This window comes from Pseudorasbora parva, chromosome 2 (genome assembly GCF_024679245.1).
Source record: "Pseudorasbora parva isolate DD20220531a chromosome 2, ASM2467924v1, whole genome shotgun sequence".
Lineage (NCBI taxonomy): Eukaryota > Metazoa > Chordata > Actinopteri > Cypriniformes > Gobionidae > Pseudorasbora > Pseudorasbora parva.
In genome coordinates, this window is record NC_090173.1 from 21,159,368 (window position 1) to 21,181,731 (window position 22,364).

Below are 22,364 nucleotides of genomic sequence, written 5' to 3' on the forward strand. Positions count from 1 at the left end.
GTTCAAAAAAATAGCAGTGTCTACCTTTGACTGTACAAACTCAAAACTATTTTGTACAAACATTTTTTTTTCTGGGATTTAGCAATCCTGTGAATCACTAAACTAATATTTAGTTGTATGACCACAGTTTTTTAAAACTGCTTGACATCTGTGTGGCATGGAGTCAACCAACTTGTGGCACCTCTCAGCTGTTATTCCACTCCATGATTCTTTAACAACATTCCACAATTCATTCACATTTCTTGGTTTTGCTTCAGAAACAGCATTTTTGATATCACCCCACAAGTTCTCAATTGGATTAAGGTCTGGAGATTGGGCTGGCCACTCCATAACATTAATTTTGTTGGTTTGGAACCAAGACTTTGCCCGTTTACTAGTGTGTTTTGGGGCATTGTCTTGTTGAAACAACCGTTTCAAGGGCATGTCCTCTTCAGCATAGGGCAACATGACCTCTTCAAGTATTTTAACATATGCAAACTGATCCATGATCCCTGGTATGCGATAAATAGGCCCAACACCATAGTAGGAGAAACATGCCCATATCATGATGCTTGCACCTCCATGCTTCACTGTCTTCACTGTGTACTGTGGCTTGAATTCAGAGTTTGGGGGTCGTCTCACAAACTGCCTGTGGCCCTTGGCCCCAAAAAGAACAATTTTACTCTCATCAGTCCACAAAATGTTCCTCCACTTCTCTTTAGGCCAGTTGACGTGTTCTTTGGCAAATTGTAACCTCTTCTGCACATGCCTTTTTTTTAACAGAGGGACTTTGCGGGGGATTCTTGAAAATAGATTAGCTTCACACAGACGTCTTCTAACTGTCACAGTACTTACAGGTAACTCCAGACTGTCTTTGATCATCCTGGAGGTGATCATTGGCTGAGCCTTTGCCATTCTGGTTATTCTTCTATCCATTTTGATGGTTGTCTTCCGTTTTCTTCCACGTCTCTCTGGTTTTGCTCTCCATTTTAAGACATTGGAGATCATTTTAGCTGAACAGCCTATCATTTTTTGCACCTCTTTATAGGTTTTCCCCTCTCTAATCAACTTTTTAATCAAAGTCGCTGTTCTTCTGAACAATGTCTTGAACGACCCATTTTCCTCAGCTTTCAAATGCATGTTCAACAAGTGTTGGCTTCATCCTTAAATAGGGGCCACCTGATTCACACCTGTTTCTTCACAAAATTGATGACCTCAGTGATTGAATGCCACACTGCTATTTTTTTGAACACACCCCTTTCAACTAATTCAACTAATTGCCCAATTGCACAGCCTTAAGAGCGTGCATATCATGAATGCTGGGTCTCATTTGTTTTCTGAGAATCTACTGAACCTACTGGTAACTTGTTTGCCACGTAGCAATAAAAAATATACTAAAAACCTTGATTATTCTGGTTAGTCACATTGTACTGCTATTATTTTGAACAAGACTGTATATATATACCCTGCTATTTTGCAGGTTCTCCCACTTAGAAATCATGCAGGGGTCTGAAATTGTCATCATAGGTGCATGTCCACTGTGAGAAGAATAATCTATAAAAAATTATCTAGAAATCACAATGTATGATTTTTTACCTATTCATTCATATGATACAGCTGCAAATAAGTATTTGAACACCTGATAAAATCAATGTTATTATTTGGTACAGTAGCCTTTGTTTGCAATTACAGAGGTCAAACGTTTCCTGTAGTTTTTCACCAGGTTTGCACACACTGCAGGAGGGATTTTGGCCCACTCCTCCACACAGATCTTCTCTAGATCAGTCAGGTTTCTGGCCTGTAGCTAAGAAACACAGAGCTTGAGCTCCCTCCAAAGATTCTCTATTGGGTTTAGGTCTGGAGACTGGCTAGACCACGCCAGAACCTTGATATGTTTCTTACAGAGCCACTCCTTGGTTATCCTGGCTGTGTGCTTCGGGTCATTGTCCTGTTGGAAGACCCAGCCTGGACCCATCATCAATGCTCTAACTGAGGGAAAGAGGTTGTTCCCCTAAAATCTTGCAATACATGGCCCCGGTCATCTCCTCTCCTTAATACATTGCAGTCGCCCTGTCCCATGTGCAGAAAAACACCCCCAAAGCATGATGCTACCACCCCCATGCTTCACAGTAGGAATGGTGTTCTTGGGATGGTACTTATCATTCTTCTTCCTCCAAAGTTATATTTTGGTCTCATCTGATCACATGACTTTCTCCCATGACTCCTCTGGATCATCCAAATGGTCATTGGCAAACTTAAGACGGGCTTGGACATGTGCTGGTTTAAGCAGGGGAGCCTTCTGTGCCATGCATGATTTTAAACCATGACGTCTTACCAACAGTAACCTTGAAAAAGGCGGTCCCAGCTCTTTTCAGGTCATTGACCAGCTCCTTCCATGTAGTTCTGGGCTGATTTCTCACCTTTCTTAGGATCATTGTGAGCCCACGAGGTGAGATATTGCACGGAGTCCCAGTCCGAGGGAGATTGACAGTCATGTTTAGCTTCTTCCATTTTCTAATGATTGCTCCAACAGTGGAACTTTTCTCACCAATTTGCTTGGCAATTTCCCCGTAGCCCTTTCCAGCCTTGTGGAGGTGTACAATTTTGTCTCTAGTGTCTTTGGACAGCTCTTTGGTCTTGGCCATGTTAGTAGTTGGATTCTTACTGATTGTATGGACAGGTGGACAGGTGTCTTTATGCAGCTAATGACCTCAAACAGGTGCATAATGCATATCCTAATTTAGGATAATAAATGAAGTGGTGTACATTTTAAAGACAGACTAACAGGTCTTTGAGGGTCAGAATTCTAGCTGATAGACAGGTGTTCAAATACTTATTTGCAGCTGTATCATACGAATAAATAGCTAAAAAACCATACATTGTGATTTCTGGATATTATTTTCCAGATTATGTCTCTCACAGTGGACATGCACCTACGATGACAATTTCAGACCCCTCCATAATTTCTAAGTTGGAGAACTTGCAAAATAGCAGGGTGTTCAAATACTTATTTTCCTCACTGTATATATATATATATATATATATATATATATATATATATATATATATATATATATATATATATATATATATATATATATATATATATATATATATATATACTGCTTATACCTGCTGTATTCCATGTGTGCGGTTTCTGACCTTCACTCTTACTGATTTTCATGATTTAATGCTGCCCTCTTCTGGTAATATCTGTTAGCAAGCACAGACTTAAATTCAACAGGAAAAATCATACAATAAGCCTTAAACTAATCTACAAGGAAGATAAATTATCTTAAAAAAGAATATGTACAGTGAATTATTACAGCAAAAACAAAGAAACAAAGAAACAAACTCCCAGACACAGTATGTAAACATGCATCAACAAGTTTTATTAAAAATATTTTGGCCAAAAGTACAACAGTATATCATTGGAATACTAAGAATACATTGTATAGATTACAATATTAGTAAAAACTCCAGTCCAAATTTTCTTTTTATTCTGTAATTAAAAAACTAAAATACCTTCAACCCTGAACATTATAGAAAATTGGTAGGCTACACATGATCATTTCTATGTAAAATAACTAGAAATCTGACATAAACTGAATTATAATGACATTTTCATTAAAAGGCCTTTAGAAAGTTCTAAGAACAGAATGGAACCTATTGGTGATAAACTCTTACAGGACACTATGGTTTCACTTTGAACATTTAAGGCAGCAATTACAGTTACAGGTATTTCTCTAAACTCTCCAAAGCTTGCTTTTTTGTGTAGGATCTCCATTCATTTGGAATTGTGCCACAACCACTGAAGGTTTTCTTATAATACTTTTCCAAATTATTCTGGAATCGACACACAAACCACTTCCAGAATGGCAGCTCTGAGAGATCGGGCGTGATGGACCAGTTTTCAAACTGAGGACCTGCTGTTCTGTACTCTTTCCATAAAATAGTCTCATCCGAATCAATTTTTGGGTAAAAGGATTGACTGTCACTTGCCACTGAAGATGTACAGAATGACAAGCAAAGATTGTCTGTACCTCTGTAACTCATCCCTCTCATCCCACAGTTACGATGGAAGGGAGCAATGTGATCTCCAAGATGGTCCTCTATCGTGTTAACACAGACGACTCCACAGAAGGGGCACTGAACCCAGCAGCACTGGCAGAAATGTTCAATCAAAATCTCATCTGGTGGTTTCCTGAACATTTTCATCTCAATATCAGAGGGTTTTGTTAAATATTTGTTTGTCTCTTCTGTGATGGGCTGAAGTTCTTTTTTCACAACCTCTTTTAGAAGTTCAAAGTCAGTGATGTCCTGACAGCAGTTACCAGTGAGATGTTCTTTACTATATTCAAGCTCGTCTTTCAGACAGTCAGAGAAAATCTCCAGCCACATATTGGCATCTCCATGTTCCCTTAAGACTTCAGTTGTTGCTGTTTCAGAAGCCTTGACGACACATTGCCCCTTGTTCTTGATGTTCCCATTAATCATTGCAAGAGCTGGGGAATTCTCCCCTGTTATATATGCTTTCACTTCAGCTTTGATGAAATCTTCAAAGTGGCTCCTTGGTAATTGTATGTACTGAATGAACTTTTGAAAGTCCTCTTCTTCTGCTAGTGCTTTTAGAATGTGTTTCTCCAGGTTTGACCTGTTGCCTTTGAATGCTGGAATATTTGTCCGCATCTCTCCTGCTAGATCATTTGCAGCTTTGTTGTAGGCACTCTGAAGAATGGGGGTTTTCAGCTCACTGCAAATCAAGGCTCCAAATATTGCAGCAGATGTTGCTCCTTTGCAGAAACCCTGGAACACGCTGTAGTATTCTGGTTTCTTTATCTCTAAATAAATCAAAGGATCATTGTTGTTTCTGAACTCCTGATGGAGATCTGCAAACTTCACACCTGCCCACTTACATGCACTGATTGTCAGATCAACTGTGAACTCTTTTTTGAATTCATATTGTGCTTTTTTGCACTTGTGGTTTCCTACATTCATTTTTACAAGCTGTGCAATTTCTTGAATGTAGCTTGGGTTGTAGCCTGTGTTTGCAACAGATTTGGACTTCACATGGTTCATAGTTTCATGACAAACACTGTACACCAATTTTCTTATTGACTCTTGCTCTTCTGGTGGAAGGCCAAACAGTGTGTTTTTCCAGTGTTTTCCGGTGAGATTTACATATGTCTTGAAATCAGTGATTTGATGGATATGTTCATATTTATTTAATCTCTCAAGCACACGTGCTTGTTCGTGATTCTCAGATATGATTGTAATGATATCATTTTCTATGTTAATGTCTCCGAGAGGTTTAACATCTGCCAACTCAGAGACCCATGTTTCCCACACTTTATTAAATTGTGCCTTCAACTCATTCTCATCAAAACCTTTTTCTTTAAGCTTGAATGCAAACTCTTTACTTTTCTCAAGGAGCTTTCGCTCATGCAGAGTTTTCTCCCCATCCAGTTTGGTTAGAGCTTTCTTTTGATAGATAATGTTCTCTAGTTTTCTTTTGGAATCCCTCACAAGCTCCCAATGAAGGTGCTTGACTTTCTCTTGAAATTTCGATCTCCACTGAATCAACATATCCTTTTCCTTGTGTTCTTCAAAGTAAAGCTCCATGGACTTTTTCACCTCTTCATTGGTCTCAGACATCTCCTCTTCCAAGTCTCTACTTTCAACTTTATGCAGTTGCTTGTTGTTGATTCTATTGTGCAATCTATCTTCAATCTCAAGCATGGAACTTCTTAGACTCCAGGTCCACTTTGCATACTCCTCTTCTAATTTTCTATATGTTGCAATTTCCAATGTGTTCTTAAAGCTGAAAACAAAGTTTTCATTCAGAAGAGCGTTCCAGAGGTCTCCAATACGATCTTTGAATTGTGCCAGTGTCAGACCATTATACTGTGAGGCACGGGATATGATTGTGTTCTTAAGCTCCTGCACATTTTTACTGTAACATGGATTAGGGGGAGCCATTGGTGGGCTGCCTTCCCAGAGCTGAGCAAAGTACCTCACATCAGTCTTTATATCAAATCCAATGACGTCACTGAAACACTCAGCACCACAGACCTCCTCTTTAGCAGCTAATTGAGTCATCTCATCTAGCTTCTCCTGCAAGCACCTTTTCCCTACCATGTTCTTCTCCCCTGCTGTGATGTCTCCAACATTTTGATGCACAAACATGCAGCTGGGATTCAGTCGTACCTTCTTCATTCTCAGAAAGGCCTGAACAACAATCTGAAGGATGTCCTGCATCTCAGCTGGATTCTCACCAAAGATGTTGATCAGAGTCATGTTTCCAAGACCGACTACAAACGTTGCCATTTCATTATCATGATGTCTTGTTGACCTGCCGGCCAACTCCAGAGCACGAAGCCCTTCAGTATCAACAATAAGAAAGTAGTCAAAGTTTAACTGGGTTTTCAGTTCTTCGGACACCTTGATCAGCTGCATGAAAGCTCCTCTTGTGCATCTACCAGCACTGACCGCGAACTGCAGTCCAAACATGGCATTCAGCATGGTGGATTTCCCAGTGCTCTGAATGCCCAAAACTGACAACACAAAGACTCTCTGGTCTCCCAGCATTTTAATAAGTTCATCTAGAACAGCTTGAACCCAAATCAGAGGAACGTGAGCTGCATCACCGTCCATCAGCTCTAGTGGGTATCCGGAGATCATGAGCTCTGCAGCAAACCTTGGGAGACACTGGACACCTAGTTCACATCCAGATCTTTTATATTTTCTCATAGATATGTGTGATTCATAAATCTGGCCAATCTCTCTTAGTATGTGCTCCAAGCCAAATGATGCTACATTGAGTTTTTCAGACAGCTTCTCTAGTTGTGACTGCTCTGCTGTCAGTTGATCAGATTTATCATGTTCCTTTTTCAAATCCAGCACTTTTGACCATGTTTCATAATACTCATGATGAAGCTTGCAGAGATCTTTTGAAGTGTACTCGTCCAGGAGGATACCCAGCCATTTAATGGAATACTTCTTCTCATCAGCATTTGTGGAATTCAGTTGTCCAATAAACAATTTTAAGAATTCAGTGAGGCCAATTTTTTTCTGCTGCTCGCGGATTTTGAGCATTTCTGTTTGTTTTTGGCTACTATGCATTTCAATGTTGTTCCCCTGAGGTCGATGTAGTTCTTTGTTCTTGAGACACCAGTCATGCCACAGTTTTCCCTGACAAGGCAGAAATGTTTCTTTGATTTCTGACATTTCCTTTGTCTTAAGAAGTCTCATCATCGTCTCTGCTGCCTCTTTTCCTCTCCTGCAGTTATCATTATTCTCATCAACTTTGATTCCTGAATGCTCGCCCATATTCTCAAGTTTGAAAACTGACAGTGGTTTAGAGAGGCACTCGTTGATGGTTCTTCTAAGTTCCTCTGATATATCTGATCTATTTCTTTCTTTCAAGCCAATTGTATATTTGCCTTCCTTTATCTTGGAGACATCCGAGTCATCTTCAGTCAGAAGGCAAATGAGAGGCTTGGTGCTGTTGTAGTACTCTTCCAACCTTTCCATACTTTTGTCACTCCTATCAAGATTTGGCAAAAGCACTACATTTATTGAGGACATATCAGTCAGAATTTGTAGCTGGGTCTCATTAGCTTGTGCCTCACCATGAAGATTACAGAAGGCAACACAGTCTGTAAATTTATCAGTTTTCTCTCCAGAAGGGCAGTACCAGGCGATCTCAACCACTCCATCCATCAGCAGGCGGGATTTGCTGCTCCCACGGCAGTGTCTGTGAAAGAAAGTGTCGTGCCGTTCATTGATCAGGTTGTTCATTAATTCTGATTTGGATGAAGAAACTGCTGAAAATCTAAAAAAGGCAACCATAGGTGTCTCAGCCTTGTAGATTGTCTGATTTTTACTGGTGTTTTCATTGCGTGGCTTCCAGCTTTTCTTAAATTGCCTGAATGCCCACAGTGGAAATTCAATCTCTTTGGTAAATATATTTGGCACAAGCAAAGGAAGAGCAAACTGACATTGTGAGAGTTTAGTTACCATGAGCTGACGAAGGAAAGGATCTGCACAGAGAAACACTGCCATCTGAATGTCCATTGGGTGAATGGGCTGTCTTTTTCCTGTATCAAGATGCACAGACCTCTTGAAAATGTTTTCAAAGGCATTACCCTCTTGCACACCAGAAACCATGGTGCCTTTTGTATTAAGCACCTCAGTTTTTTCTTCTTCCACTGGAATGTATCTTGCTGTGTAATCTGCCATCAGGAGCCCTTGTATATAAGTCTGAACCAAATTCTTCTCATTACAAGGTTCATGCCTTTGTAGTGGAGGAGTTACCTGCAGAAAGTCTATTGACAGTTTGTTGGAGTTATCACGACTGAGTTTGAGTCTTCTAAAGATCTGTTCCTTGTCTTCACCTTGGGCTGGTTCTTTTCCCGATTCTCTTTTCCCACCGACTTCTCTCTGCTAAATGAATAAAGGGCATGTTAACAGTTAATTTCTACAATACATTTCATTTAGATTTGAGGGTGTTTAGATATTTTTATCAGACAACTAGAAAATATATTTAAAGTAATGTTAAGGATTCAGTGCAGTTTATGTGGCATTTACTATGCATTTACCTTTGATTTTAGCTTTGATTTTTTTATTATAAAGTTTTGTTATGCCACAGATGCTGTCAATGAAGCTGTATGATTTATTTAAATTAGCTGAAAAATGCATAATATATTATTGTGCCTGCATTGCATTGCTTACCTCACAATCATGTTGCAGATGAAGAATGCTGCCTAAAAAAGATTTTAAAAAATATCAAAGTTATTTCATAATTAAGCAATTTACCATAATTATTTCATACATTTAAATGATTTGTTTAATAATACAAATGTTTTTATTTTTTACCATTAAAAGACTACAATTAGCAGCTTTAAAGAAATAAGATTGACATGACATGATTATTGACTGTTAATATTGTACACCAATTCCTTTTCTCTTTTTTTTACCAACTGATAGGATAGCCTGTAGCCTGTAGTTTACAGCATTAGTTGAGAGCTTGTGTCCCTTAAGACAAAATGATATGTACCTAATATAGATACAATATATAGAATCTAGAGCTTGTGAATCAGAATCAAAGTGATTTGTGAAATCTGTCAATACCCAGTTCTAGACACTTCTGTTAAAAATCTGTCCGTTTTTTTAAATGATTTGTTGACATTAAAGGCTTTAATGTTAGTATCAATAATTTTCAGCGCTTACCATTAGAATGGCTACTTTTTAATATTGCTAAATATTCTCTCATGGTATGTCTAATCAACAAATTTGATGTATAGGTAACTTGCCATGTTTTTCCTTTCTTCCAGATCCCTGCCCATAAGCCGGAGTCTCCATTTATTCTTTATCCTCAACCACAGGGTGGCATGTATCTGTTCACAAGAAAATGTAATAAACATACTGTGGGGAAATATCAATTACTTATCCAACACGCACATTGAACATTGTAGATGTTCAAACAAAATATGCTTATTGTGTGAATAAAGCATTTAACATTTTCAAGACTGCTTCTTTTCCATTTGATGTAATGGCCGAGTTCCAGTGAGACAAGAATCAAGACTACTTAGAGAATTCACTGTAGAATGAACAAAGTACTTACCTGGCACAATTCATGAAAAATGACACAGAGATGAGTATGTTGATCCAGGGAGGTTATAAGTGAGTTTGTGGACGTAAGTCAAAGTGGATAGTGATGCCAAAGTTACTCTGCTGGAGAGAGAAGACCAAAACGGATTCATACATCCAGCATACTCGGTCAGCCTTCATTACACACACACACACACACACACACACAGAGTGCTTTCTACACTCCAAACGGCCTACAGCGTATGGAGGACTTTGAGTGCAACTTAAAAAATAAAATGAAGGAATCAGTTATCAATAATTCAAGCATAAAACATGCAAACACACTTTGAGCAGAAGTGTCCTTGTGTTAGAATAGCGTGCTGACAAAAAGTATAGATTGCTGAAAAATGTAATGCAGACAAGAGCACATGCAGTTGTATTGTAATAGTTGAAAGTAATTAGCCTAAGTAAGCAAAACTTTATTTGTATAGCACCTTTTAAAAAAGTCTTTGCAAAGTGCTTTACAGAAGAAAAATACAGAGCAGACAGAATGGCTAAGCCGACCATCTGCTGGCCCACAGAAATCAGATAAACCCTGACACAGTTTTTTCCAATTAGATATCATAACGTAGAGACTGTATCTGTTCCTCGAACTAATAAACACAAAAACTCCTGAAACCATTTAAGGGTAGTGATTTAGTAACTGTTCTTCAAAGGTTCTTTAGCTGTTGTCAGGGCGACGGTTTGATCTGTCTTGTTGTGCTTGTGGTTGGCGCTTGGCTGTCTTTTCTGTGCACGCGCGTCTGCGTGTGGTTTTTGTGTTCGTTTGCCATGTGCTTCGTCACGGGTGTTGTGTTGCCGTGCGTGCGTGCACTGTCGATTGTCGCCCCTTGTTACGTTAGTGCTTCATTACGCTTCCCTCATTAGATTCTCTTTATATTCCCTTCGTGTTTTTTGTCCCATGCCAGATCGTGTTTGTTCATTGTGTCATTCACGTCTTGCTTTCCCTGGTCCGAGAGTCTAGATCCTGTCTAACCTTATTTTTCTTCAGCTTTGTATTAGCTTTAGTATCTTAGTTTTTCTTTTTGATTTTTTGCTCGATTTTTGGTCCTTCTGCAGTTATATAGCGCTTGCCTTTGAACATTGACAAGAGTTGGTGAGTTTCCAGTAATAGTAAAAGTAAGATGGAGAAAGAAAGCAAAAACGACACACACAGCTGCTACATCCTGCTGTTTTGCAATAAAAAATATAGCTTGATTTACTATGTTAAACATTTCAGAAATTATGCCATAGTATTTTGTTATTGCATTGAAAAGGCATTGCTTTAGCCTACCTTACAGCATCAGATTTCTCCACAAAATGAATTTAGATTTTCCTGTCTCCTATTTTCAACTGTCTTGCAACAACCACAGAGGAAAATGAAAGTGAAAACGGCTTCCTGGTCCTCCAATTTCAGTGTTTTTTTTTTGTTTCGTTTTTTATCAGAGGTGTCTGATAAAAGTACTCACATTCATTACTCAAGTAGAAGTATAGATACTAGGGTTTAAAAATACTTCTGTAGAAGTTGAAGTATCAACTATTTTTACTTAAGTAAAAGTGTAAAAGTACTGGCTTCAAAACTACTTAAAGTATAAAAGTAAAAGTAATGTTAGGAAAAAATGCCAAGAGACAAGCTTAGGCCACACCACAGGGGCCTATAGCGCACTACCCCACCTCCTCAAAAAACAATTTTCTGAAGGCCATAATGACTATAATGTTATATTAAAATGTTAATGTTGAAAAATTTGGGATGCACTGGCTACCTGTTTCAGCCACATATATACCCATTGAAAATGAATGCATTTTAGTACAATGGAAATATACCATATGTGTACTGCTGAGCATTAACATGTTTCCTGAAGCAGAAATATGACGACTAGTTGCCTATTGAATTTTTGTACCATTACATATAGCCTGTAAGTAATGTAATGGTACAAAAATTCAAACTTCAGAGGCATGTTTTCAATAACCTTTATTGGAATGTAAATGTAAGCTATCAGTGTTGCCAGATTGGGTAGACGATTTAGAGTCCTACATTTCTGCCCGAACCCGGGCCCATTCTCACCTCATACCCACTGTCGGCCGCTGACTGCTTGATTGTCATTTTGACTGTGCAGGGCTAAAAGCTCACCAAAACCTGAAACAAGATATACAAAATGTGCAAAATTTTGACAAGAGGTCAAAGCCATGCATTTCAACTTCCAGTTGTCTGCTTTAATTAACCATTAGCTAATGATTTATAAACGTATCATTATGTTATGACTTTATTTGTTGGGGCACATGACTATTAACTAAATCAAAATTAATTCAAAACCCATAATCTCAATTACATATTAGTTAATCAATTAGTTGATAGTCATCTGGAAGTTGAAATACATGGCTTTGACCCGTTCTGGTAATTAACATGTTAATTTAAATTATTAGTTGATATAACATGCTATTAAGGAATTAATACATTATGACATATTTAACTAATAACAATTTAATGATTACTTAATATATTAAACCTGTAGAATCTTCATTGGCTGCTGATGCAGTAATCATTAATAAATGGGTTAGTTAACCATTAATAATACATTAACTCATGATTATCTGTGCATTAATTAAGCATGAATTAATGCATATTAGTGCACCCTTATTGTAATGTTACCAGCTTTTTATTGACATCGTTTTGAGAAACACTCATTGAGTGATTACACAAAACCTTATACATTTCAATAAGTTGTACTCTTTCTTTGAACATCTTATGATGTTCAAATTAATCTGTATGGTATTACGCCATGGTTGTGAATGCAGCAAAATACGATCACATGATCATTCATGTTTATTTCATGCAATAACTAGTAAAGAGTAAGGCATAAATTAACAGAATTTTAAAGCTGAGACTTTGTGTGATATCTGATATCTTGTCTAGCAGTACATTGTCCTCTGCTCCATTGTGCATTTCACTGCATTTGAAAAATAAAACTGTATTATTGCAGGCCTTTAAACCAGGTCATATGAGATCCAAAGAATATTCGATTTCATCTGTTGACCGTGTCCAAATGGTTGATAATGTTGACTAATCGTTTCAGCCTATAGCAGTTTAAAGATGGTTTCAAAAAGATTCTTCAGCCTAGAGGTCATTCTACTGAAGTCTTTATCCTACAGAGAAAAAGAGAAAAATTTAGAATTCAGTCAATGTAAATAAGACAGTATATAGGCACATTTGTAAGACTCCTGTCATTAGTAACATTTGCAAGCCCTGAGTGAAACTCACCCTGTTCGATGTGCATTGATGAAAAACGTAGTCAATATCAGAGACAAACTCAAGCACGGTTTGATAATCATTATTTTCCAGGTTTATCTTCACTCTGCCCAGCATCATGGGACCACAAATGTTCTCACTGTTTTCTGGAATCTGAACACCAGCAGTGGAGACGTCACATACTGTACATTTACATTAAATAATGACAGAGGCAGATGAAGCTGCTAAAGGTGAAATTTACATTGATGCAGGGGTCAGTCACGCTCTCATGTAGCAGGTGTAACAGCAAACACTGGCAGTGCTGAAAGAGAAAAGACAGACAAACAAACATGTAAGTATTGAAGGGTCAGTTGTCACCATTTTATTACGTTTGTTTTTTTGTTTTTCTAAAGGATAAAAGACCCTGTTGACTTCAATTGTACAGTCTAAAAGTTTTACCAGTGTGTACTGAGAGACTGGACTGCTCAAAACATCCTGTTGGGTCTTTTGACTGGAATCCTTCATATTCTTCATCACACAGAATGTGCAGCTCCACTGGCTTATGTACAGACAAAACACACAATATTACACAGAGTCAAATATGATTTATCTAAACCAGCATGTTCTCTCTCTCTCTCTCTCTCTCTCTCTCTCTCTCTCTCTCTCTCTCTCTCTCTCTCTCTCTCTCTCTCTCTCTCTCTCTCTCTCACCCAGGTGAGTCTCCATCTACAGCTGGAAGGTGACATTGTGAATGAAAAGCTCGTGGACATTCATCACAACACACGAGATCTCCCTCAGAGTCACACACGAAACACACGTCATCATTCTGCTGAGACAAAAGTTTATAAAGAAATAAAACTCTACAGGGTTAAAGCACTTTTTAAATGTGATGTTTTGACCTGACTGTAATTATGACTGAAATTGTCTTACTGGGTCTTGATCACAGTTGGCTGGATGTGGTTCCAAAACTCTTTTCTGGAAAGTATGTGAAAACACATTAGTAGCCCATACTGCAACAAAACTTGATCGGCTGGCAATATGCTTTAGTGGTGGAGACACCAGTAGGTGGCGACAAGAGCCTGAATCATTCAATTTATAGATTCTTTAAAAACATCAATGCATTCAGGAACAAGAAAATATCAGAACTTTTACTATTTCTGTCATTCTGTCGTAGATCTGGCATTTTTTGTTACGTTGCTTTTTTGACATACACCCACACTAATCCCTAAACCTACCCGATAGGGTTAACAAAAGCAAATGTGACAAAAATAAGATCCATGTATCCATGTCATTTTAGCTTGTTTTTGAACTTGTCTTTGAGTTCTTTTAACATGACTCGTTCCACACGGGATTCGTACCCGCGCTTTGAGTGTTGCAAGTACAAATCTGTACCAGCTGAGCTATCGAGAAAGCTTAATAGGTCAGAAAATCAAAACATAAGCACCTGGTTAATATAAGTGCCTCTTACTGCCTCTAGTGTTCATTTCACTTTGAAACTGACACAATATGTACCTATTGGTATGTATTTTGAGGTTTGCAAAAACGTTGTCACAGGTACGTTTTGCCAGTGAGACCAGGTTGCAATATACTGTATGTATAAGAGTATATATATAAGATTATATATTGTGTATATATAGTGTAAGTATTATACGAGTAGTACAGAGATGTTTCACCCAACTGAAAGCAACATCAATGTTAGGTATGTGCTATAGTCAGTCACAGCCTCAGACGTGACGACACGGCCACGGACCATCGGCTGAACTTCTGATGCATATGATACAACTTATTTAGCCTGACAAACCAGACCCACATCAAGATGTTTGGTTAGGAAACTCACCATTGACAGTGCTCAATCTGAGGGGTGGGATAAATGGTTGTCTTTCAAACTCCCACTGCACGCCGTGCATGCAATTGGATAGCGCTACACCAACCAGAGCAATGAAGGTAAAGCAGAGCTCGTTGACAGATTAAACTTTCGCCGTATCTGGTCGGCAAAATCAGAACACATCTACCCTTCTCAAGAATGACTTCAGTGCCGTTCTGTTCTTTTCTCAGAGATAAGGTTAACTCCAAGTCTTCCAGAGTCGCGGTCAAAACTGATTCGAAAGACCGCTATTCACCAGTTTCTGTGTTTACTAGAAGCACGCAAGCGCAACTCGGCTGTCATTATGTTAAGCCCCGCCCACCGACTCTATACACGATGTGATTGGCCCAACCAGAGTTTGGCTTTTACAGCTCAGAAGTGTATTGAGAGTTTCTAGACACTCGCGGGCAGATTAGATTTGCTGCCGCTAGGGTGTGTCTAGATTTCTAGGCTAACACTTATCTGGAAACAATTCGGGAGTTTTAAAGTCATCAAATGATTGGCTGAATTCTAGGATGTCTAGAATTATATGTTGAATATGTGTTGATTCTAACATTGTTTCAACATTACTTTTGATGAGCTGGATCAACGTTTCGTTTTGATGTCACAAGAAACATTGTTTCTAGGTTGATTCAGTAGAATTCAAATGGGTCTAATATGTTTTGTTGTCTGCGCCGACTCTCGCATATGATCCACTCTGTGCTATCGTGTCTCTGGACCGGAGCTGAGGCGATTTGCATAACATGAAAGCAGACTATTTACACTGTCTGAAATGTTCCTTATATTCATTTGTAATATTTTTATTTTACCATTATAAGTTTTCCAAGGGGCTTTCCATGGGCAACAATGTCTTTCCTCCATGTTCCATCTGGTTTGTTCAATCTGACAAAATCCTCAGGGCTCAGCCAGAAGTTCTCTGTTCTTATGCATCTCCCACAACGCCCTGAGATAAAGACAAAATTGAGTGCAAAAGTCTTGTACCGCTGCAGTCAAGCACTGTATTTACATTCATTGTTAATATGTTGTCTTACGAAACTCTTCAGATTTGACAGTTAGCATGGCAAGCAGGGCGAGGTCGGCAGCCGTGGGAATGGAGCAAGGCTGGTGGCGCCAGTACTATAATGAGAGCGTTGCCTGCTCGCCACACTGGTGTCGAATCCCACGGAGGAGCTTTAGGAGGATAAAAGGAGGAGTGACGACAGTGAAGGATGAGAGAGGACCATGAAGTCCTGGAATTTATATAGGTGTTTTATTATGTTTATACCGGAAGTCGACTGCGAGAGGCTGCCGCTTTAGTTTCGTTTGGTTGTTTGTTTATTTGGTGATTAAAATGTATGTGGAGTGTTCACTGTTTCTCTCCTCCTTATTCCCTAAACTTGAACTTTGTTTTAGTAAGAATTGTCATTGTCAATATTCATAATAATTATTCCCACTCACACACCTGAGGCAAAGCGAAATTTGTGTAGAATGCCAGACTCAGAACCGCAGGTGACAGGTAGAGTTGGACCTTCAAACACACTCATGTCAATACCACCATCATCATCATCATCATCATCTTCATCATCATCATCATCATCATCATCATCATCATCATCATCGTCGTCATCGTCATCATCATCATCATCATCGTCATCATCATCATCACTATCTTGATTGTCATTGATCTTCTCATCTGATCAGGAAAAATTATATTTTATTAAATATCTTTCTGAATAACTGTTAGATCTTATTTAAAGGAATCTTTATTTCTATATACAAATAGAAAATAATTTACTCACTCTGTTGTTCCAAACCCAAAGGGCTTTTTTTCTTCTGCAGAACATAAAAGGAGAAACGTTGATGAAGATCTTGGTCACTTCTAACTTATGTCACATTTGAAAGCTTCAGTCTAGAAAGGATAAAGGGATAGTTCACCCGAACATTCAAATGCTGTAATAATTCTGAACTATCCCTTCAAGTCCTCAATCAAATCTGAAAAACATCCAAAAGCTCCAAACCTGTGTTTTCTGAACCTTGCATTTCATAAAGTTTATAGATGAAAGAAAGCCATCCTATGAATAGAAAACAGCAAAGTTACAATATGCCATAAACATATACAGTATGTCATCATTACTGTTTTGTTTTCTATGTTTATGTGTCCATTTTTATAGTTGTTTAACTTGAATTTCACTAATTAGAGTCACTAATCACCATGGCCAAGATAAAATTCTAAGTATATTTGCAGTTATTTGATCTTGAATTTCTCAAACGAGTTTAAGATAATTATATTTGCACTCAGGTGGATTAGTTAGTAACTGCTTTAGTATTGAATAATTACCGAAACCTGTCTTACGCACCTGTATGAGCTTCTGGAGTGGAATGCCGCTGCAAAGGATGCTGATCCTCCACTTCTTGTTCCTTTCCATCATCCCAAACCTCTCAAACTCAGTGGGCTTGAACCACTGGCCTTCACTGAAGATGCACTTCTGTTCTAAAGACAGAAAAACTGTTTATTCAACCACTACTGGAATTAATGGTCAGCATCTGGATGTTAGATGATCCAGAATTACAATCTCGAGACATTCAACAACTTAGCTCCTCATAACATTACTGAATTCTTTAACATATATAGAAATGTTTCTGCACCTACTGTTGTTATATTTCTTTAAATGCAAGACGCCATCTTTACAACCACATGTAACAGGAAGTTGAGATTTATTTAGTCCTGCAGACGATTCAGAAACAAGTTCAATCAGATCAGTTAGACAGCAGATGTGTGTGTAATGTGCACGTCCTCATTTTTTAAAGAACATACTTGATTCAGTACTGCTTTGTCATTTTATTAATAAAAATGCTTTAGACTCACTGGGGAAGTTTTGTCTCTTGGCTTGTTTCTTCTTGGATGTGCAAAGGGAGGACAAATCCATCTCGTCTCTTCTTACAGCTTTATTTCTTTCTCTTTTTATTCCTTAATGTCCTTTATTTCTAATGCTTTTCTCACTAAGCCCGTCAGATACCGTAATGCTCCCAAAGAGTATTTAATGAAGGAGGATGTCCTATCTTAAGCATTTTTTGAACAGCAGGAAGTGGACCGGTTCCTTCATGTTGAGTCATCTGTGGTGCAGTAGCTTCCTCCCTCTCATATTCACAGAAACGAAACTGAAAACTGCTTCTTGGTCCACCTTCCCTGAAGATATACACAGCAAGCAAATTTGTGTTTAAAAGATGTCTAATAGCTGTTGTTAGGGGACAACAGTTTAGGACCCAAGACCAGCTGTGAAGAATGAATACCAAGTGTCAGGAGTGCAATTAATTAAAGAAAAATATACTGAAAAATAGTTTACAGTTTCATCATTAGAAACCAGCTTCAAGTCTCACAAGGATATCGTAGGCTGCGCTCTCCCCCTTCTGTACATACAATTCCTCAACATTTTTTAAGTACACTTTCTTTACTCTTTTCAAGGTCTAGCCACGTCATTGCTGCAGGTTAAATTATTCTGATTGGCTAAGAGAAAACAGATAGTCATAGTAAATTGTCAGTTAATCAGATCCATAGATCCCTTGTTGACGCTTTCACCCCAAAATTAGGCAGGTAGTGAACTTCCAGGTCTGGAGCATGTGCCAGCTTGATCAGAAAACAAGTCCACCCATCTCCTAGGAAGCCCGTAATCCACCTCTAATGCTGATCTGTAACACAGAATACTGCACACATACACAGCTACACAGTTTCTCCAAGGTTAAAGTTGGCAGAGTGTCAACTGAAAACAACATAGTTCTCCAAAACATACAGATAATGTTCTTCTCCTCAGAGAAAAGTACAGGCAGTAGTACAAGCAATATTCATCTTTATTCTTTAGTGTTTCAGTAAAAGGAAATAATATAAAATGAATATAATATAAAATAAAAATAAATAAAAGCACATAATTCAGTCAAAAGGAATGAAACAAAATATTCAAGAGAACATTCAAACTAGAAGAAATAATTTAAATAATCTTAATATGTAGGAGGATATACATTGTTTAAGGCTTTGATTTTAATTTTAATTAGGATTTATATATGTATATTGAAGTATACACACAGCATTGACATCTAAATACAAGGCACAATTTGAACTGTCAGTGAAAATGTAATAGATGTCTAACCAAAGAAATGAAACCAAACACCTTGTAATCACTGTTGACTGCTTACTTACATGATAAAATATATACAGTGCAAATCATAGGCCGTGGACAATGTGGAAAAAAGTATTTTTCTCTGAAGAGTCAACCTTCACTGTCTTTCCTACATCCGTGTGCACCTAATGGTTCAATCATTGTACCCTGAAGGGTACATCAGCAAGATAATGCACCAATACGCACAGCAAGACTTGTAACAGAGTGGTTTGATGAACATGAAAAATTCTCTCATGCCTGCACACTCACCATAGCTAAATATTTTTGAGCCACTTTGGGGTATTTTGGAGAAGCAAGTGAGAATTTGTGTTCCTTCACCAGCATCCCATAGTGACCTGGCCACTGACAAGAAAGAGGAATGTCTCAAAATCTCTCTGACCACTGTGAAGGAAATCACTGTGAAGTATCTTTCATTCATTCCCAAGACGAACTGATGCGCCATTGGCTGCACAAGGAGGGCCTATATTTAATCTAATAAATTATGTGGTCTAAAACCAGGTGAATTTAGGCATGTAGACATGGTCAAGATGATCTGTTGACATTCAAACTGAGCACCAGAATGGGGAAGAAAGGGGATTTAAGTGACTAAATGTGGTATTGTTGTTGGTGCCATATGTGAGTTTTCAAAAACTGCAATGTAAAAAAATATTGTTAGTTTAACTTAAAAAAGTAACCTGTTGCGTCTTCACAAATAAAACACACACAATTACCCAATATGCTTACAAAATCTTTTAACAATATTTGAATAAAGGTTGTCCATTCTCAAAAATGTTCAATGAATTAACTCAATGAACTTAAAAATAAGGTAACTAGGTAACATATTTTTGAAAAAAATTTGTACAGTATGCTAACTGGGATTTCTCACACAGCCATCTTTATAAGGTTCCTAAACGTAATTCCAGGAGGAGTGAGCCCATCTAATCTTTTAACTGCCGGAGCATATAAGCAGCCGTTCAACTTGCTCCGGCATCAGCTATTTTGGTATCCCTCTACCTCAACCATTTAGGCATCTTGCTACCAGACTCATCTTCTAAGCATTAGTATCCCCACTAGGGGTATATCTCTATTTAATATATTTTCTTTGTTGTATGTACTGCAAAATATAACTTATTCATCACCATATTGTTTAGTATTGCCTATTAAGTTAAATTTGACATCGATAGCTTTTAATATAAATCGCTACTACGCGTTAGCTTTTCGCTAGCCTGGTAGCTTTCCATCTCTGCACCCGGGTCTCCAGTTTTCTGTGTTTATGCGAACAGTTCTAAACAGTTAGTTCATGCGTTCATGACCTCAAGGCTAGATTACTGAATTGCTCTACTGGGTGGATGCCCTGTTCGCTTAATAAATAAACTGCAGCTGGTACAAAATGCAGCTGCTCGATTTTCTTACTAGAACCAGTAGATCATTAAACTGTTACATTGCCTCAGAAGTCTGTCCGAAATCATCCGTTTCGTGAGGTGCCTTTCATGCACAAATGCTGCCTTTTCAGTTGTTGTCTGATAAGGTAGCAAGGCAACAAGTAAGCTGCCTAAGTTTTCCGACACAGCTCTTCAAAAAGTGACAATTTTTTTAACATGCTATAAAAAAATCTGTGGGGTATTTTGAGCTAAAACTTTACATACACACTCTGGGGACATTAGAGACTTATTTTAGATCTTGTAAAAAGGGGCATCATATGACTCCATTAAGTGTACCTAAAATACAGTGCACCTATATTTATTATATTTCTCTACATAGAGGACACTCTTTTTATCCCCACATGTGACGGGAAGGTCAGATTTGTTTTCAGATTTTTGTCTCAAATACTGACTGGAGTCTGAAACAAAGAACAAGTCAGGCATGAACAGAGCTTTAAATCAAACACATTACAGACAGAGCAGTGTTAACCTACATCTCTAATATTTTAAGGAACATCTCTTTGTTTGAATTTAATTGTTGGTTTGAAAATTTGGAAAGCTTTCTTGGGTTTTTTGAGCTCTGTACCTTTGGCTTGGCTCTTTTTGTTGGGTATACTGAGGGAGTATACCCTGTCTGTTTGCAACTCCCGCTTTTCTCTACTTTCCGTCATTCTCACTCAGACTACTCTCTGTATCACATTCAGATTCAGATTAAAACTTAGACGTTATGTCTATGACTGACTCTCTCTCGATTTTCTTGTGGTTCTATGAAACACACTACATTTCACGAGTTCACACTTACATCAAATTAAATAGAGTAAAGATTATGCGTATTTGGCGTGCTCAGAATTTAGAATTTGAGAGACAGAAAGGTAATAAAAAGGAAACACGACAGAAAAAAACCCTCACTACATTAAAATTTTATTTACTCCTAATAAAATTAATATACTCACCTTGCTGTTTCCTAGATTTTCCGTTTTTTAGTTACCTGTCACAGAGACGCCAGGCTCTCACGTCATAGACTCACAGCGCACGCTCTCACCTGAGTACTGATCACCCACACCTGCAGTAAATCATCACCACCATCACCAGGAGCACAAAAGACACACGCATGCAGTCACTGTCCGGTCTCGTTCACGAAAGGCACTAACCTCCTCTGCTTACCTTAAGGACTCCCTCGAAGATACTTACCTGTCTCCAGCGTCTTCTCCCCAGTCTTCAGCGATCTTCTGTGTCCAGCGTGTGTGTTCCGTGTTCTTCTTCGTCCCTCTCCAGAGCCTTCTTCAGAGATCTCCAAGTTTACCCTAACAGAAGACCGGACCCCAACCGCGAGCACCAGTATGTGCCACACGGATCCATTCCAAGAACTGGTGGATGCCGTTCGCCGGGCGCTACCCTCTTCTGCTCCACCATCACATGCACTGGCAATCACTTCCGCATCCACCAGCACCTCTTCTTCTGCACCTCTGTATTCCAATCCCATGGCCAAGCCAGCGGCTTCTTTGGTTCGGCGGAGGACTGCTACAGATTTCTACTACAGTGCTCACTGGTCCTGGAAATGCAACCGCACTTACATCCCAACGATCGATCCCAGGTAGCATTTATCGTTTCTCAGTTAAACGGCAAGGCCTTACGCTGGGCGGAAACTTTGTATGCACAGACTTATCAAATTCTACAGTTCAAGTCCAGTTTCGTGAACCACTTCAAGGATGTGTTCGGAAAGCCCGTCTGGGATGCGTCAGTGGGTGACCAACTTTATCACTTGAAGCATCATTCACCGGTAGCATTTCTCGTTTCTCAGTTAAACAGCAAGGCCTTACGCTGGGCGGAAACTTTGTATGCACAGACTAATCAGATTCTACAGTTCAAGTCCAGTTTCATGAACCACTTCAAGGATGTGTTCGGAAAGCCCATCTGGGATGCGTCAGTGGGTGACCAACTTTATCACTTGAAGCAAAATAATACATTTTAAATAATAAATGAGTATGCCTTGCAGTTTTGGACCCTGGCCACGGCTAGCGGATGGAACGAGCAGTCACTCCTGACCACCTATCGCCAAGGCCTGGATCCCTGTGTGCGGTTGCATCTTGCTGCATACGAGGATACCATCGGGC

The 22,364-nt window shown here is 38.7% G+C and overlaps 2 protein-coding genes and 1 long non-coding RNA gene across 8 annotated transcripts; all 3 read right to left on the reverse strand.

The window, feature by feature from the left end:
* Positions 1–3,393: 3,393 nt before the first annotated feature.
* zmp:0000000912 (interferon-induced very large GTPase 1) lies at positions 3,394–8,362 on the reverse strand. Of its 4 annotated transcripts, none has more exons than XM_067459707.1 (2): positions 8,170–8,300; positions 3,394–8,078 (listed from the first exon to the last, which is right to left on the reverse strand). In XM_067459707.1, exon 2 carries the CDS (start codon positions 8,053–8,055, stop codon positions 3,712–3,714), a length of 4,344 nt encoding a protein of 1,447 aa, XP_067315808.1. In that variant the 5' UTR covers positions 8,056–8,078; positions 8,170–8,300; the 3' UTR covers positions 3,394–3,711. The 4 variants fall into 4 exon arrangements, with proteins under 4 accessions (XP_067315808.1, XP_067315819.1, XP_067315830.1 ...); XM_067459718.1 differs by lacking the exon at positions 8,170–8,300 and having other exon boundaries at positions 3,394–7,735; positions 7,999–8,129; XM_067459729.1 differs by lacking the exon at positions 8,170–8,300 and having other exon boundaries at positions 3,394–7,525; positions 7,611–7,715.
* A 903-nt stretch (positions 8,363–9,265) lies between these two features.
* On the reverse strand, positions 9,266–10,981 carry LOC137094467 (uncharacterized). The gene is made up of 3 exons (XR_010908659.1): positions 10,904–10,981; positions 9,605–9,714; positions 9,266–9,377 (listed from the first exon to the last, which is right to left on the reverse strand). It is a non-coding gene; the product is annotated as an uncharacterized lncRNA (long non-coding RNA).
* A 1,283-nt stretch (positions 10,982–12,264) lies between these two features.
* Positions 12,265–18,461, reverse strand: LOC137094317 (nuclear body protein SP140-like protein). 3 transcript variants are annotated; one of them, XM_067459883.1, is made up of 13 exons: positions 17,545–18,461; positions 17,329–17,403; positions 17,036–17,169; positions 16,697–16,750; positions 16,478–16,511; positions 16,141–16,371; positions 15,509–15,642; positions 13,766–13,810; positions 13,546–13,661; positions 13,295–13,394; positions 13,098–13,157; positions 12,869–13,009; positions 12,265–12,753 (listed from the first exon to the last, which is right to left on the reverse strand). In XM_067459883.1, exons 1-13 carry the CDS (start codon positions 17,603–17,605, stop codon positions 12,685–12,687), a joined length of 1,254 nt encoding a protein of 417 aa, XP_067315984.1. In that variant the 5' UTR covers positions 17,606–18,461; the 3' UTR covers positions 12,265–12,684. The 3 variants fall into 3 exon arrangements, with proteins under 3 accessions (XP_067315984.1, XP_067315978.1, XP_067315994.1); XM_067459877.1 differs by having other exon boundaries at positions 13,546–13,664; XM_067459893.1 differs by having other exon boundaries at positions 13,546–13,664; positions 17,325–17,403; positions 17,545–17,566.
* Positions 18,462–22,364: the final 3,903 nt, after the last annotated feature.

Excerpts from the sequence above, each read along its gene's own strand:
- zmp:0000000912 (XM_067459698.1), bottom strand. The coding sequence starts at position 8,220 with ATGGCAGATTACACAGCAAGATACATTCCAGTGGAAGAAGAAAAAACT.
- LOC137094317 (XM_067459877.1), bottom strand. The coding sequence starts at position 17,605 with ATGGATTTGTCCTCCCTTTGCACATCCAAGAAGAAACAAGCCAAGAGA. Across the intron at positions 17,170-17,328 it reads TTTAAAGAAATATAACAACA|AACAGAAGTGCATCTTCAGT; the intron begins GTAGGTGCAGAA and ends TTCTGTCTTTAG. Across the intron at positions 12,754-12,868 it reads ATCAATGCACATCGAACAGG|GATAAAGACTTCAGTAGAAT; the intron begins GTGAGTTTCACT and ends TTTTCTCTGTAG.